The sequence below is a fragment of the Arachis ipaensis genome, chromosome B06 (genome assembly GCF_000816755.2).
Source record: "Arachis ipaensis cultivar K30076 chromosome B06, Araip1.1, whole genome shotgun sequence".
Taxonomy (NCBI): domain Eukaryota; kingdom Viridiplantae; phylum Streptophyta; class Magnoliopsida; order Fabales; family Fabaceae; genus Arachis; species Arachis ipaensis.
Genome location: NC_029790.2, coordinates 112,458,785 through 112,476,598, shown reverse-complemented (window position 1 = coordinate 112,476,598; position 17,814 = coordinate 112,458,785). Strand labels below are relative to the sequence as shown.

The 17,814-nt window shown below is 37.0% G+C and overlaps 1 protein-coding gene, 1 long non-coding RNA gene and 1 pseudogene across 2 annotated transcripts in view; 1 reads left to right on the top strand and 2 right to left on the bottom strand.

The window, feature by feature from the left end:
- Window positions 1-9,258, top strand: part of LOC107604947 — a 19,142-nt pseudogene extending 9,884 nt beyond the window's left edge.
- Window positions 1-17,814, bottom strand: part of LOC107604946 (protein CLP1 homolog) — a 97,831-nt gene that overhangs the window by 34,902 nt on the left and 45,115 nt on the right. Inside the window, exons 4-11 of the mRNA XM_021105627.1 lie at window positions 5,726-5,933; window positions 5,561-5,629; window positions 5,370-5,465; window positions 4,982-5,223; window positions 4,723-4,861; window positions 4,531-4,587; window positions 4,160-4,294; window positions 3,425-3,660 (exon numbers count right to left, since the gene is read on the bottom strand). Of these exons, the coding sequence (XP_020961286.1) occupies window positions 3,425-3,660; window positions 4,160-4,294; window positions 4,531-4,587; window positions 4,723-4,861; window positions 4,982-5,223; window positions 5,370-5,465; window positions 5,561-5,629; window positions 5,726-5,933 (1,182 nt within the window). The remainder of the gene's footprint in view (window positions 1-3,424; window positions 3,661-4,159; window positions 4,295-4,530; window positions 4,588-4,722; window positions 4,862-4,981; window positions 5,224-5,369; window positions 5,466-5,560; window positions 5,630-5,725; window positions 5,934-17,814) is intronic.
- Window positions 2,860-3,267, bottom strand: LOC110263484. Its single transcript, XR_002349204.1, has 2 exons — window positions 3,221-3,267; window positions 2,860-3,129 (listed from the first exon to the last, which is right to left on the bottom strand). It is a non-coding gene; the product is annotated as an uncharacterized LOC110263484 (long non-coding RNA).

Sequence of the window (17,814 nt, the reverse complement as noted above, 5' to 3'; positions counted from 1 at the left end):
TATAGTATGATTATTAGTTATGTTTCTAATCCATGATATAAACTAGTATAGTGTGATTAGATCAAATGGCTATCATGACATCACTCCATCTCAAATTGTTGTTTCATTTTATAACATCGAGGATGACTTGCTTCACCAAAGCTTGTACAAATCAATTTGTGATCTTAAGGATGGGAGATTTCATGAGGAATTTCTGTTTTCATGTTATTCATTTATTTTTAAGAAACTTTTCCAAATACAAAATGGATTCTATGCGACAATTGGTATTGTGATATATGTTGAAAACCGCAATAAATGGTGGTGTAAGGGTTGCAAAATGTGTATGCACTCATTGAAGGAAGATGAAAATTCACACTACTGCATGTCTTGTGACATTTATCTTAATACCCATATTCATTTAGTGTGGTTAATTAGGATGATTAATCTATGAATCTATTTCTGCTATCTCATAGATTTTGTGTACATCTTCGTGTATCCAATGATACAGACACTGCCTTTTTCGTAGTATATGACAAGGAATGCACTAGGTTCCTTGGCACATCTGTATTTAATCTTAGAGCTGCATAGTTATCTATGATATATTTTTAATTATAGAATGATATCATAAATAGGACCTTTAACACATATGGTAATATTTTCTTGGATTATTGTGAAGGGTTGCAGAAAAGATGATGCCACCCGAGGTAAACTCTTTCAAAGGAAAAAAGTTCTTATTCAAAGTATCTGTTAAGCTGGAGGATATGATTGCATTCCAATCATGCAAGATTGTTGTGCTGAAGATAACTGAGGAGAAAAAGTTACTTTCTGCATTTGCTTCTAAACATAAGATTTATGATGTATGACTCTGCTTCTTGACTATTATCATTTATGTATTTTTTTTGGGTAAAGTATATTTTTTGTCCCTGAAGTTTTACAAAAGTTTCAAAAATACCCCTAAGTTTTATTTTGTTTCAATTTTGTCCCAAAAGTTTTCGATTTGCATCAAATATACCTTTGACGGCTAATTTTTCAAAAAATTTAAGACCAATTCAACAACAATTTCATAAGAACAACCCTCAATACAAGCAAATCAAGCATAATTTTCATGCATTATTGTTAGATTGGTCTTAAATTTTTTTGAAAATTTAACCGTCGAGGGTATATTTGATGCAATCGAAAACTTTTGGGACAAAATTGAAACAAAATAAAACTTAGGGATATTTTTGAAACTTTTATTAAACTTTAGGGACAAAAAGTATACTTTATCCATTTTTTAAGTAATTCATTTTGAGTTTTATTTTTTTCAAACACCATTAACAGAAAAACTTGATTATTGAAAACTTTGAGCTTCTTAGCTTCTAGACAAACTCAATTGACAATACTAAGGTATATATTAGGGATTCAACTACTTGAGTATTAGTCTATCACATCAATAAACGAGTTTGCACTAAACCATATTATTAAGAAAGTTTTCCTTTTTACAGGAGACAAGCACGCAATCATGTGAGATAATTACTTTGAATGGAGATTATTCATTTGTCACGCCTTAGAGGTCTCTGATATTGGGTGGGTGGACACGCAAATTGCTAAATGTATTTTCTGAAGTTGAAAACTCCTCAACAAATTCAAGGAAGACTGTTGACGAATCTTCTCCAACAAACCAAGTTGAGAAGAGTGTCCAAATAGTTGCTGCTAAATCGGGCAAGGAGAATGAAGATTAGTATCAGCTGAAATATTATAATGATCCTTGATACTTTGTCCTTTTTTTGTTTCAATAATTGATGGATATGCAATTTGTTTTGTGTTCGTTTATTTGTGTTTAAAGTCCCATGAGGCCCATAGGTCATTTATATAGAGTATGTATTCTTTTTTTTTCAAAGTATCATGCAATATATTTATCGTGTTTGATTATTACAAAGATGTAAAAGCATCAGTTGTATATCAGACAAAAGAGAAGGAAAAATGGTTCATTTGTGAAGACTGAATTTGATCATTATATAGAGGAAGATGTTCACCTTTAAGAGCCGACTTTGATATTTTAGCTTAGTGGAAAGTGAATGGAACTAGGTTTCCAATCCTTTAAAGAATTGCATGAAATATAGTTGTCATCCCTTTGTTTACAGTTGCTTCTGAGTCTTCTTTTGGTACAAGTGGTCGGATAATTACTCCTCATCGTGGTAGTCTTCGTGAAGATATCGTGAAAATTTTTATGTATAATCAAAATTGGTTGCATGTAATATATCATCAAAGAGGTTATTTATAGTTTAAATTTTTTCATTTGTTTATGTTAATGCTAAATTTATATATAGATTGATTAATAAATTTATTATTTTTTATTTTAAGGTGAAAAAACCTTATTAGTGAATAGTGATGGTATTGTTGCAACAAAGGGAATGTTCATAAACTTACGATAGTTTTATTTGTGTTTGTGTTATTAATTTAAGTAAAGACTTTTATGTAGAATTGAATATTTGATAATTATGTTATTTATGGAATAATTGTATTGTTTGTGGAATAATTATATTGTCTAACCTACAGATGGGATTGGATACCCGTAAATTGAAAACAGATAAAGTTAAAGTTGGTATATTCTCAACCCATAAATAAAGTTAAGATTGAGTCAATACTCTACTCTACCCTACCTATTGTCACCCCTATAATTCAAACATTGGGAAAGACTAAACAGAAGACCATGTTTGGAAATATAGAAAATATTATTATTCATTTTGTGTATTATTTTTAATTATTCTTCTTTAAGTAAAATGACAATTAGATCGTCAAGAAGTTTGACTTCTAACTAATTAGTCCTTGAAAAAGTGAAATCCTTTTGAAATGAGTTTAATTTGCATGCTTTTTTTTCACCATTAACGCAATGGTCAATGATTTTCTTAACCACTTCAATCCACCATCGCTTTGATAAATCAAAATAATCTCAAGACAAAGTTTGTTCCTAAGCACTCCCCAAAATAGTCGTAAAATACATCTAATAATTTCACTGATCAAGATATAAAAAAAATATCAACAGCACTATATATTTTCCTATCACAAAACTATTAATTAGGTCATGTCTCAAGCCATGTCAAGGATCCCAGTATCAAAAACTTGCTTGGAAGATCTCCAGCGGATGGTACAAGGTAAGTTATCTTCTTTCTGCAATGTACATATCATGTTAGAAATGCAGACATTCTTCGTAACAAGTGTAATGCAGTGAAATGGATAAAGAAAATCTAAAGATACAAACCTCTGAATGTCAACATCTGTTACATAGATAAAGCCAGCAATGTTGCTGCACCAAAGAGAAAATGGTTACAAAAGTCTGCTACTGTGACACCACAATTGGATCAACAACCACGATTATTGGGTTCTTAAAAAGATTATAAAAGGTTACTAAGACACTAATGATTACTTATCAAAACCTAACCATCCAAAATATATTTTTGTTTACCTTGAAATGATCTCTTCGGGTTCCTTGGCAAATGAGACTGCAAGGACCATGTGGAGCAAATCACGGTTTATACTCACAGGAACAACTCTTGTTGGGTTAGCAACAGGTTCTGCTCCGATTGGCAAGGCTGAGCGAGGAGCCTGTGGCTCACCACCAATACGATAGACGCACAAGTCACTAAAATTAGCAATATTAGAATGTGGAGAGAGATCATTAAGAAGGCCATAGAAGTACTCCTGCATCAAAATTAGATAGGCAACAGTATACATTAGAATTCCCAAAAAAGTTATTCCAGGATGATTCACTAATTACCCCAAGTCCCTAATTCAGCAATTTTGAGAGCATGCAGTCCCTAATTCCCCAATCACTCAAAGTATTGTTTCACTTGCATAAGTTATACAGGAATGCACAAGCCATTATTTAGTATCACTATGAAACCAGTTTTTGTTACTCAATTTTGAACATCCTTTGTCCAATTTATTCTCAGCTAGCCAATAGCCAATAAATTCGATCCTCTCATTGATGTTTGGCTATATTTGCAGTAAAGGATGGATTTGGGCTACAAGAATAACAATACCCCCTTACACTAACAACTAAATATTAATTAGTTCAGTATAATAGGTGCCAACAAAGAACAGACAATATTCAAATAGTTTAAACTTAAATGCTCTCAAACAGAAAAAATTATAAAAGGAAAAGAGCAACATATGTTTAATGCAAGCAGAAGCATCATACTCTTATCCTAAAAGTTCTGGCCTTCTGGTGGACCTTCACATTCCTGGATAAAACTCCACCAGATCTTTGAAGTTTCACAACATCAACTTTGGGCTCTCCCTTCAGGACATCTATGAGCATGCTGTACAGCTTTTCCTATATGAAATCAAATGAAAAGCCTGAATGAGACACCAATCCATCCCATAAGAAATCTATTAGTGAAAGAAATATATATGTGTGAACCCACACCCATCTCTTGTGTATAAGCAGGTACAATATTTGAGAATCAATTATTATTTTGGGGACAATCATCAAAAGAACTGGCTATCACCGCACAACTTATACAGAAGGCACTATGATGCCTATTGGATAAAGTTAAGGTAGGTTTCTACCTGACCCAAAACTAAGACAACATTAGCCTTAAGTGTACGAGTTGCATGCAATAGCAACTTCAAGAAAAACCCAAAAACAAATGAGAAAGAGAGACAATTACAATTTAGATCTTTTTAATCAGAACTAGAAGTGTATTCTACATTTGAAAGGCATCCAATGTAACAATAACATCAAGTTCGAAGGTTAATTACATCATAGCCTACTCCCTCTATCCACCCCATGGTATTCATCACGATGCCCGAAGCACGAGATTTGGTATTTCCAGCAAATTGTCTCTCTAGCATCCCCCTAAGCTCCTTGACTAACACTTTATACAATTCTACATTGTTACTATCAAAACCAAATAGTGTGAATTACAATTGGATTCTCATGTCCTTCATGTGTATCAACAACTTCCATTCTCTTAAATGTTCAATTAAACAGAGGATATAAAAGTACAGCAGAAATTACCTTGGAGTTGTATGGCCAAAAAAGTAAACAAGAGGCATCTCAAGAGTAATTCCATCAATAGGGTCAATGTGCATTTCAATTGGAGTAGCAGCATTGCATCCAGGAATCATTATAGATCCCTGTCTAATATCCAAGTCAACGAAGGTAGGCTTCGAACCCTGCTTAGCCGCCCAGCTAAGAAAAATCCTCAACAAGGTACTCTTTCCGGAGTCAGTAGGTCCTACAACAATCATTCTAGGCCCCTGAACAACCAAACCAGTTAATGCAATTCACACTCACATACACTAACAAACAAACAAAGCTTTTTTATGACTCTTTAGAATTTGTTTAGCATGATTTATACATAAAAATAAAACCTTTAGCATGAAAATGGATGACAAAGTCACACCTGAGAAGATTCAGAATCACCAGAGGATGAAGCTTTATCACGAGTTCTTCTGGTTTCTAATATAGCATGCACGTTAACATAGCTAACCATTGGTGTCTACCATCATACAATCAAACTCAAAGAATGACATTTTCCCTAAACAATTCAACCAAATCAAAAATTATAGTAGTAAAGCAGGTTTATCACTTTACCTCATCAGCAGTATAATCAGTTTCAGTAGTACCTTCCATTTCAATGGTAGTACCATACCAAGTAAAAACCTAAATGAAAAATCAAAGACAAGTAAGAGAAATAACAATAACAATAACAATAACAACGATGAATATGGAAAAATAGCAGAATATGAATTTTCATACAGCGAATTTGAGTCGGGGAGGGAAGTTGAGCCAAATTTCAGGTGCAAGCTCAGTGCCGAAAATCTCGGCATTTCCATTGAGAAGACGAAGGCAAAGAGGAGAATCATTTCCAACCTCAATCCGGAGATTGCTTTCTTTCTCCAATTTCACCTGCTGCTTCACCCCTGAGCTCGATGCACCACCACTGTGCGCCATTGCCATCAATACGCTATCACAATTCCCAGTTTAGAAAGAGAATTTGATTTCACTATTCATATCAAATGATATAACTCAAATATCCAGTAACAGAAAGAAACTCAAAGGTTTTTGCTTCATCAATTATTCACTCATTCTTCTCCAAGTCCCTAACACATTTTTTTGAAACTGTTAACATTACAAGCATTGGCAAAGACTAAAGAGAAGACCATTTTTGGAAAAATAGAAGAAGATGTTATTATTATTCATTTTTTTGTGTATTGTTTTTTAATTATTCTTCTTTGACTAAAGTAACAACTTTCTCTTTCTGTATTGGGAATTGTGATAGCGTATCGATGGCAATGGCGCACAGTGGCGGTGCATCGAGCTCAGGGGTGAAGCAGCAGGTGAAATTGGAGAAAGAAAGCGAGCTCTGGATTGAGGTTGGAAACGATGCTCCTCTTTGCCTTCGTCTTCTCAATGTAAATGCTGAGATTTTCGGCACTGAGCTTGCTCCCGAAATTTGGCTCAACTGCCCTCCCTGACTCAAATTCGCTGTATGCAAATTCATATTTTGCTATTCTTCCATATTCATTGTTGTTATTGTTATTGTTATTGCTCTTACTTGTCTTTGATTTTTCATTTAGGTTTTTACTTGGTATGGTGCTATTATTGAAATGGAAGGTACTACTGAAATTGATTATACTACTAATAGGGTAAAGTGATAAACCTGCTCTACTACTATAATCTTTGATTTGGTTGAATTGTTTAGGGAAAATATCATTCTTTGAGTTTGATTGTATGATTGTAGACACCAGTGGTTAGCTATGTTAACGTGCATGCTATATTAGAAACCAGAAGAACTCGTGCTAAAGCTTCATCCCCTGGTGATTCTGAATCTTCTCAGGTGTGACTTTGTCATCCATTTTCATGCTAAAGGTTCTATTTCTATGTATAAATCATGCTGAACGAATTCTAAAGAGTCATTAAAAAGCTTTGTTTGTTTGTTAGTGTATGTGAGTGTGAATTGCATTAACTGGTTTGGTTGTCCAGGGGCCTAGAGTGATTGTTGTAGGACCTACTAACTCCGGAAAGAGTACCTTGTCGAGGATGCTTCTTAGCTGGGTGGCTAAGCAGGGTTCGAAGCCTACCTTCGTTAAATTGGATATTGGACAGGGATCTATAACGATTCTTGGATGCCTTGCTGCTACTTGATGAGAAGACTTTTGTGTGGTTTAGAATTCACAATAAGTCTCGTTGTAATATAGTTTCTAAACCAACATCAATCCTTTCATACAAAAAATTATTTGTCACTACAACAAACCCCTAAATTTATAAACCGAAGTATTGAACCTCGGGTCGTTCTCCCTAGGAATTACAAATAAGTGTCTTGTTATTAGTTATGGGTTGTATTTTGGGATTTTTGGGATAAGAGACATGAAATGTAAATGTAAATGGCAATGAAAATAAATTAACAACTAAAAAGGTCTTGGCAAGGGTTGGTGGTCAAGGATCTCTATCCTAATCATTAACCACAAGATGAGAATTGGCAAGGATCAACCCCATTAAGTCATCCTCTAACTAATAAAGGAAAGTCAAGTGAGCTATATCAATCCAAGTCAATAAGTTCTAGTTCTCCACCAAATCAATTTGTGAGATCTAGAGTTAATGGCTCCCAATCGTCAATCACTTGGACATTAGCAACTCAAGAGTTCCTAAGTTACCTTCCCAAGTAAAGAGCATAAAATTCTATTCTAAAATCTAACCAAGCATTTTATCAAACACTTGGAAGGCATAAAAGGAAAGCATAGTAAAATTGCATGGAAAGTAAATCTACACTACTCAATTGCAAGGAATTAAACAACAACAAATCAAATGAACAATAAAGGAACATGAATCATAAATTGTATTAAAGGAAAATGGAAGAACAAAAATGTATCAACATAAAAGTAAAGGATTACAAGAATTAAAAGCAAAACTAGAGAGAGGAAAGGTAGAAGGGGAAGAATTACAAAGAGAAAAGTAAATCTAAGCATAAAATTAACCTAGATCTAAGAATTCCTAATCTAGAGCTAAAACCTACTCCTAATCCTAGAGAGAAGTGAGAGCTTCTCTTTCTAAAACTAACTTTCCCTCCAAAACTTAAACTAAACAAAACTAATGTGTGAGAGTATGTTGATTCTTCTTCATTCCTTGGGTTAAATAGCATCAGAAATGAGTTGAATTTGGGCATGGGAAGCCCAGAATTCACCCCCAGCGGATTCACTTTAAGTGGGTCACATGCGGACATCGGCGCGTACGCGTACAGTGCGCGTGCACGTCGATTGACAATTTTCCATCCACGCGTGCGCGGCGTTGATCTGATCCCAAATCCTTGCTTTCCATGATTTCTCCATTTTGCATGCTTTCCTCTCCATTCCTTTGATCCATTCCTAGCCTTTCCAATCTGAAATCACTTAACAAACAAATCAAGGCATCTAGTGGAATTAAAGATGAATTAAATTTAGCTATTTTAAGACCTAGAAAGTATGTTTTCACTCTTAAGCACAAATTAGGAGACAATCATGAAAGCATGCTATTTCATTGGATAAATGTGGGTAAAAGGTGATAAAATTCCTCTAAAATAAATACAAGATAAACCCTAAATATGGGGTTTATCACTACTCCAATTGAAATGCCCATTGACCCTGTTGAAGGAATTACTCTTGAGATGCCTCTTGTTTACTTTTTTGGCCATACAACTCCAAGGTAATTTTTGTACTTTTATATCCTCTGTTTAATTGAACATTTAAGAGAATGGAAGTTGTTGATACACATGAAGGACATGAGAATCCAATTGCAATTCACACTATTTGGTTTTGACAGTAACAATGTAGAATTTTATAAAGTGCTAGTCAAGAAACTTGGGGGGATGCTAGAGAGACAATTTACTGGAAATACCAAATCTCGTGCTTCGGGCATGGTGATGAATACCATGGGGAGGATAGAGGGAGTAGGCTATGATGTAATTAACCTTCGAACTTGATGTTATTGTTAAATTGGATGCCTTTAAAATATAGAATACACTTCTAGTTCTGATTAAAAAGATCTAAATTGTAATTGTCTCTCTTTCTCATTTGTTTTTGGGTTTTTCTTGCAGTTACTATTGCATGCAACTCGTACACTTAAGGCTAATGTTGTCTTAGTTTTGGGTCAGGTAGAAACCTACCTTATCTTTATCCAATAGGCATCATAGGGCCTTCTGTATAAGCTGTGTGGTGATAGCCAGTTCTTTTGATGATTGTCCCCAAAATAATAATTGATTCTCAAATATTGTACCTGCTTATACACAGGAGATGGGTGTGGTTCCTCATAGGAGATTTTTCGAAAATGAAATAACTAATAGGAAGTTATACACCATTGCAAATTTTTCACTAGCGAAGAATAACCAAAAGTATAAGCCTACTACTCATGAACTTCGTATATGTTTTAAGAGGGAAACTCAATTAAGAATGGTGGATGATTTCAATTTTCCTTCAAATGCTTTCCACTTTGTTCCAAACGAGTTGATTCTCACACGTACATGTCAACTCGCAGTCTCACCTTATTGGTATTTCGGAAAACTTTGCATTTTTTGTTTCATCGAATGCAAATTCGACTCACGTTTTCTAACTTCATATGAATTAGTCATATTTAATAGATGTTGTTGGACTTTTGACTGCTAAAAAAGACATCATTGAATTCACCAAGAATGGAAAAAAAATCAAATTGTATAGTTATTGAGTTGGACGATATGCAGTATGTGTTGGATAGTTTTTTCATGTTTATTTAATTGTTATCGTTTAAACCTATTTTTAGTACTTCTTTATGCAATAAGTATTTTAGTTTTTATTATTGGTAGGAACAAGAGTAAGATAAGGTGTACATTGTAAGAGGAATTTTCCACATAATTTGTTACACATATTGAACAACAAGCCACAACTGAGTACATCATATTAATGCAGTTTGCTAAGTTTAACCTATTCTAAGTGTTCCAAGGGTTACCTGAAACTGAAGGCCAATCTCGGAGGAGATCTGCTATGGTGGCCGGAACTGTCGTGTCCGACTTGTTGGATATGGTGGTGCTGCTGATCCTTGATCATCGGAGGGTGGTGGTACCTGCAAGAGACTCCGATTCTTAAGTTAGCACGTGTTTAGGCAGGTTTTTGTGTAGAATCAGAGTATGAGTTATACCTGGGTTTTCCAGTGTATTTATACTAGTGTGGGGTGTCTTTTAAGATAAGTTAGTTATCTAATCTTATCTTTTAGGGGAACCGCCTTATCTTTCTAGGCTTTTGCCGCCTTTAGAATGGGTTGCATTCCTTTATTTGGGCCTGCTTGGGCCTCTATGGCGATTTGGCCGAACTCTTTAAAGAGAGGTTGGGGGTGACCCAACCTTAAGAGGTCGGTCGCTCTTGTCTTCAATCAGCCCGGGTCACATAGCTCGACCCAGGGTATGAACAGTGCCCCTGCTCGAGTTTGATCTTTCCCTTGAGGACGTGTCTTTAGACTTTGACCCCTTTGAGGAAGTCGTGCTCGAGCATTTTGCCTTTAGTCGATCTCCTGTATAACTCCTGCTGGGATTCCTTGAATGTGAAACGTTTTCTTTCTTTTTCTTTTTTAATTGCAGCATGCATTTGTGCTTTCTTGGGAACGTGCGAGGGTTTAAAAGCTCATTAATTTCCCTTCGCCGTTTCTCCTTTTCCTTCTTTTGCATTTTGAAATTTTAAAGAATCACTTTCAGTTTCTTCTTTCCCTTCCTTTCTTCGTTCATTGCTTGCTTAACTCTTCTGACCTTTACGCCCTCAAGTCTTTCTACCTCTTCTGCTTCTCAAAAAAGGCGCTCTACTTGGTGCGTGTTTGCTTCTATCTGGGTGGTCGTCGTTCTTGCTCCTTCTTCTGCGGGTTGGTATTTTCTTATACTTTGATAATCATTCTTATGCATGCTTTTACTGTTGCATTCTTGCAAAGTTTTTTATTTTTATTGAGTTTGCTTTTGAGAAGCCTGATTCTTTCTGTAAAAGATTGCATCTTTGTGCCTGATTGATGCTGTGACTTTTCTCTGCTACTCCTATTTTGAGAAAAATGTGTGCCTTTTAGGTTTTTGGTGGTTTTACTTTCGTAGGGCTTTTTTTGTTTGTTGCTGTTCCTGTCGCTTTCTGCTCTTGCATGGTAGTTTTTGTTTGAACTGTTTGTAGAAAAAGGTTAGAGCTTTTCTTGACGATTCTTTGCGTGGTCTTGTGATGATGATGGTCTTTTGCTGTTTGTAGGGAGAGATGTTACCAGAAGATGATTGATCTCTTTGTGTTTTTTATTTGAGAGGTGTTGGGGCTGGTTTAGGGCACAGATTGTCGACTTCCCTTTTCTGGGTTATTGCCTTGTTGTTGCCTCCAAAGGGTGCCCCTGGACTTTAGTGTTGGTCCTTCGCTTTTTGCGAGTCCTGGGGTTTCCCTTTTGCTGCCATATCTGACATTTGCTTATTGCTTTTTATTGTCCGAGTTGTTTGGTAGTGACCATTTTTAATTTTTCTTACTGTAGGAATAGTTGACCTATGTCTTCACGAAAAAATATTGTCGAGATGACTTTGAGAGTTCCTGCTGGTATGGCCGATTGGCTAGACTTAATAGTTCTAATGTGTGTGACCGTAGCTGACCCCGAGTACTGTGTAAGACTTAGGAGGTTCCACAGGATTTGTAGTGATAGGGACGAAGAGAAGAATTATGAGTTGGTGTCGCCTGACCCCGAGGAGAGGGTTAGTTTTCCTTCCTTAACTCAGGGAGAACGGCCCTTTTTCTATGCTTATGACTACTTTTTTAGTCAGTTGAATATCACATCCCTGTTTTTTCTTTCGAAACTGACCTATTGTGGTCTTGTAATATGGCCCCTTCTCAGCTCCATCCGAACTCGTGGGGTTTCATAAAGATTTTTCAACTGTTGTGTCAGGAGTTGGGTGTCTGACCTACCCAAACTCTCTTTTTATATCTTTTTATGTTGACAAAGCCTGGGGTAGTGGTGCACGAAATTGTAATGTTAATGTTTACATTACTCTCTTACAACTTCGCACAACTAACCAGCAAGTGCACTGGGTCGTCCAAGTAATACCTTACGTGAGTAAGGGTCGAATCCCACGGAGATTGTTGGTTTGAAGTAAGCTATGGTTATCTTATTATTCTTAGTCAGGATGCCAACAACAGTGTTTTTTCAAGTTCAATTGTAAAAAATGAGAGGGCATAAATATAAATACTTATTGTGAAATGATGGAGAATATGTTGGAGTTTTGGAGATGCTTTGTCTTTTGAAATTCTGCTTTCCTCTGTTTTCTGATTCATGCACGCAAGTCCTCCTATGGCAAGCTGTGTGTTGGTGGATCACCATTGTCAATGGCTACCATCCATCCTTCCAGTGAAAAGGGTCCAGGTGCGCTGTCACCGCACGGCTAATCATCTGCAGGTTCTCAATCATACCGGAATAAGATTTACTATCCTTTTACGTCTGTCACTACGCCTAGCACTCGCGAGTTTGAAGCTCGTCACAGTCATTCAATCCCTGAATCCTACTCGGAATACCACAGACAAGGTTTAGACTTTCCGGATTCTCTTGAATGCTACCATCAATCTAGCTTATACCACGAAGATTCTGATTAAGAGATCTAAGAGATATTCATTCATTCTACGGTGAACGGGAGTGATTGTCAGGCACGCGTTCGTGGGGGAATAATGATAATTGTCACGTTCATCATATTCATGTTGAAGTGCGAATGGATATCTTAGATAGGAACACGCATGTTTGAATAGAAAACAAAAACACTTGCATTAATTCATCGAGACACAGCAGAGCTCCTCACCCCCAACAATGGAGTTTAGAAACTCATGCTGTCAAAGAGTACAAAATTCAGATCTAAAAATATCATGAGATCCAAAATAAATCTCTAAAAGTTGTTTAAATACTAAACTAGTAACCTAGGTTTACAGAAAATGAGTAAACTATGATAGATAGTGCAGAAATCTACTTCTGGGGCCCACTTGGTGTGTGCTGGGGCTGAGACTAAAGCTTCTCACGTGCCTGGGCTGTTTTGGGCATTCAACGCCAGGCTGTAACCTGTTTCTGGCGTTGAACTCCAACTTGTAACGTGTTTCTAGCGCTGGACGCCAGACTGCAACATGGAACTGGTGTTGAACGCCAGTTTACGTCATCTATCCTTGAGCAAAGTATAAACTATTATATATTGCTGGAAAGCCCTGGATGTCTACTTTCCAACGCAATTGGAAACGCGTCAATTAGACTCCTGTAGCTCCAGAAATTCCATTCCGAGTGCAGAGAGGTCAGGATCCAACAGCATCAGCAGTCCTTTTTCAGCCTGAATCAGATTTTTGCTCAGCTCCCTCAATTTCAGCCAGAAATTATCTGAAATTACAGAAAAATACAAAAACTCATAGTAAAGTCCAGAGATATAAATTTTGCCTAGAAACTAATGAAAATAAACTAAAAACTAACTAAAACATACTAAAAACTATATGAAATTAACCCCAAAAAGCGTATAAAATATCCGCTCATCACAACACCAAACTTAAACTGTTACTTGTCCTCAAGCAACTAGATAAATAATATAGAACACAAATGAGTCAAGAAACAATAATATCTCAGAGTTTTTGAGTGAAGCTCAGATTCTAATTAAATGAGCGGGGCTAGTAGCTTTTTGCTTCCGAACAGTTTTGGCATCTCACTTTATCCATTGAAGCTCAGAATGATTGGCATCTATAGGAACTTAAAATTCAGATAGTGTTATTGATTCTCCTAGTTCAGTATGTTGATTCTTGAACACAGCTACTTTTATGAGTCTTGGCCGTGGCCCTAAGCACTTTATTTTTCAGTATTACCACCGGATACATAAATGCCACAGACACATAATAGGCATTGCCACCACATGTAAACAATTAGAATTTGTTTTATTTAAAACTCGAAAATTATTGCCTCCTTGTTCTAAAGAAAATCTTCTATTTTATTTATGTTTAATGATGATGAGAAAAATAAATTATAGCTTAATTGGGGATAAAATCAAAATATAAATACTAATTACCATTATATGACTCCTAAGGTGAAACTCAAATAATAGAAAAAAAGTTATCACAGGGTTAAGGTTAAGATCAGAACTCAACAACCTTGAATTTGGGAAGCGGATGCCTCTTTAGTCTGTGGGGTGCTTGGCCCTTCAAGAGATAGTTTCTGACGCTTTAGTTCTCTTAATTCACGCCCTTGCACCTCTTGTTCTCTGAGTAGTTTGCAAAGCATGCTGTTTTGATTTTGTTGTTCTTCCTTCAATTGGTCCATGGTTTCTTGCAACTTAGTGACAGATGCCTCAAGATGCTCCCAGTATTCAAATTGAGGGAGTTCTGGTAGGAATTCTTGCGCCCTCCTCTTGATGGGGTCATCCTGCATTTGTTGTTTTTCCATTTTGATTTTAGTGATTGGTTGCTCTACTGAGATATACTCTGTTATTCCCATCTTTACTCCAGCATCTTTGCAGAGCATAGAGATTAGGCTTGGATAAGCCAACCTGGCATCCTTGGAGTTCTTGTTAGCAAGTATGTAGAATTCAGATGGGATCAGTTGATGAACTTCTACTTCTTTTCCCAACATAATGCAATGGATCATCACTGCTCTTCTAATATTGACTTCAGAACGGTTGCTGGTGGGCAATATAGAACGCCCAATGAAGTCCAGCCATCCTCTGGCGACTGGTTTGAGATCTTCTCTCTTGAGTTGATTTGGGGAACCCTTTGTGTTGGTGGTCCACCTGGCTCCAGGGATGCATATATCCTCTAGAATCTTATCCAGGCCCTTGTTTGTTCTCATTATTCTCCTATTGAAGGAGTCTGGGTCATCTTTCAGCTGAGGTAGCTTAAAGATCTCCCTGATTTTGTCAGGGTGGATGTGAACAATCTTTCCTCTGACCACAGTCCTATAGTAATAGAGGGCAGCTCCAGATATTCTCTGCCTGTCTGTTTGCCACAGATTAGCGTAGAATTCTTGAACCATATTCCTTCCCACTTTCATTTCAGAATTAGCTAGGACTTCCCAGTTCCTGTTTCGAATCTGCTCTTGGATCTCCGGATATTCATCTTCTTTCAGATCGAACTTGACTTCCGGGATCACAGATCTTAGACCCATTATTTTGTAGTAATGGTCTGAATGTTCTTTGGTTAAGAACCTCCCTTGATTCCAAAGTGGTTTTGGAACACTCTCTTTCTTGCCTCTTGGAGTGGGTTGTTTTCCTTTAGGATCCATGATCTTAGTGGGTATGGTTTAGTGATCACGGATAAACACACCAAACTTAGAGGATTGCTTGTCCTCAAGCAAAAGAAAAGAAAGGAGAGGGATAGAAGGAGAGCTAGTGTTGAATGGTGGATGAGAGGAAGGAGGTCGAATGTGTTTTTAAAAGGGAAGGGGTGGGTTTTCGAAAATAGAGAGAAAGATAAGATAGAAGATATAATTTAAAAAGATATAAGTATGATAAGAAAAGATATAATTTAAAATTGAAAAGATATGAAAGATATTTGAAAAAGATAAATTTGGATTTTTGTAAAAGATAATATGGGGATTTGAAAAAGATATTGATTAGTTGAAAAGATTTTTGAATGAAAAGAGATATATTTGTTTTGAAAATTTGAAAAAGAGTTGAATTGGATTGAAAAAAAAGGATTTGTGCTTATGGATTAAGATACATTTGATATTTTTTTAAAGTAGGGTTTTTAGAAATTAGGGATTTTAGAAATCAGGATTTGTAACATGTTTATGCAAGAAATCATGAATTGAAACATGAAAATTAAGAATAAAATGAAAAATATGAAGAAAAAACGAATTTACCTCCTCCCCACCATCCTGGCGTTTGAACACCCAAACGCTGCATGTTTTGGGCGTTCAACGCCCAACTGCTGCTTCTCCTGGGCGTTCAACGCCCAACTGTTGCTTCTTTCTGGCGTTGAACGCCAGGAACTCCTTTGTCACTGGGCGTTTTTCTGAACGCCCAGGATGCTGTAAATCTGGCGTTAAACGCCCAGAAGGAGCTTCTTTCTGGCGTTCAACGCCCAGAAGATGCTTCTTTCTGGCGTTTAACGCCCAGATGGCTATCCTTACTGGTGTTCAACGCCCAGTGGATGCTTCTTTTGGGCGTTGAACGCTCAAAACAGACTTTTACTGGCGTTTTCAGTTGTTTTTGTGACTTCACATGATCATCAACCTAAGGAAAACATAAAATAGCAATAGAAAATAAAGATATATAGTTAAATAACATTGGGTTGCCTCCCAATAAGCGCTTCTTTATTTGTCTTTAGCTGGACCTTGCTGAGCTTTTAATCTAGCTTCAGCCTTGAGCACTCTTGCTCAACATTGCCTTCAAGATAGTGCTTGATTCTCTGTCCATTAACAATGAACTTCTTATCAGAATCAATATCTTGAAGCTCCACATAACCATATGGTGATACACTTGTAATCACATATGGTCCTCTCCACCGGGACTTCAGTTTCCCGGGAAATAGCCTGAGCCTAGAGTTAAACAACAGAACCTTTTGTCCTGGTTCAAAGATTCTAGATGACAGCTTTCTGTCATGCCACCTTTTTTATTTCTCTTTGTAAAGCTTGGCATTTTCGAAAGCAGTGAATCTGAATTCCTCTAACTCATTCAGCTGGAGCAATCTTTTTTCTCCAGCTAATTTGGCATCAAAGTTTAGGAATCTGGTTGCCCAATAGGCTTTATGTTCCATTTCCACGGGCAGGTGGCATGCTTTACCATGCATAAGTTGGTATGGAGAGGTCCCTATAGGAGTCTTGAATGTTGTTCTGTAAGCCCACAGAGCATCATCCAAGCCTCGTGCCCAATCCTTTCTACGGGTACTCACAGTCCGTTCCAGGATTCTTTTTAGTTCTCTGTTAGAAATTTCAGCTTGTCCATTTGTCTGCGGATGATATGGAGTTGCCACCTTATGGTGAATCCCATACCGGACCATGGCAGAGTAAAGCTGTTTGTTGCAGAAGTGAGTGCCCCCATCACTGATTAGTACCCTAGGGACACCAAATCTGCTGAATATATGTTTCTGGAGGAACTTTAGTACTGTTTTAGTATCATTGGTGGGTGTGGCAATGGCCTCTACCCATTTTGATACATAGTCAACTGCCACCTGAATATAAGTGTTTGAGTATGATGGTGGGAAAGGCCCCATGAAATGAATTCCCCATACATCAAACAACTCAATCTCCAAGATTCCTTGTTGAGGCATGGCATAACTATGAGGCAAATTACCAGCTCTCTGGCAACTGTCACAGTTACGTACAAACTCTCGGGAATCTCTATAGATTGTAGGCCAGTAGAAACCACATTGGAGGACCTTGGTGGCTGTTCGCTCACCTCCGAAATGGCCTCCATATTGTGATCCATGGCAATGCCATAGGATCCTCTGCGTTTCTTCTCTAGGCACACACCTACAGATTATTCCGTCTGTACATCTCGTAAAGAGATAGGGTTCATCCCACAAGCAGTACTTTGCATCAGTAATTAATTTTTTCTTTTGTTGCCTGCTGTACTCCTTGGGAATGAACCTTGCAGCTTTGTAGTTTGCACTGTCTGCAAACCATGGTAATTCCTGAATGGCGAACAAATACTCATCCGAAAAGGTTTCAGAGATCTCAATAGAGGGGGAGGACGCCCCTTCCACTGGTTCTATCCGGGACAAATGGTCAGCCACTTGGTTTTCTGTCCTTTTTCTGTCTCTTATTTCTATATCAAACTCTTGCAGAAGTAACACCCATCTTATGAGTCTGGGTTTTGAATCCTGGTTTGTGAGTAGATATTTAAGAGCAGCATGATCTGTGTACACAATCACCTTTGATCCTACTAAGTATGA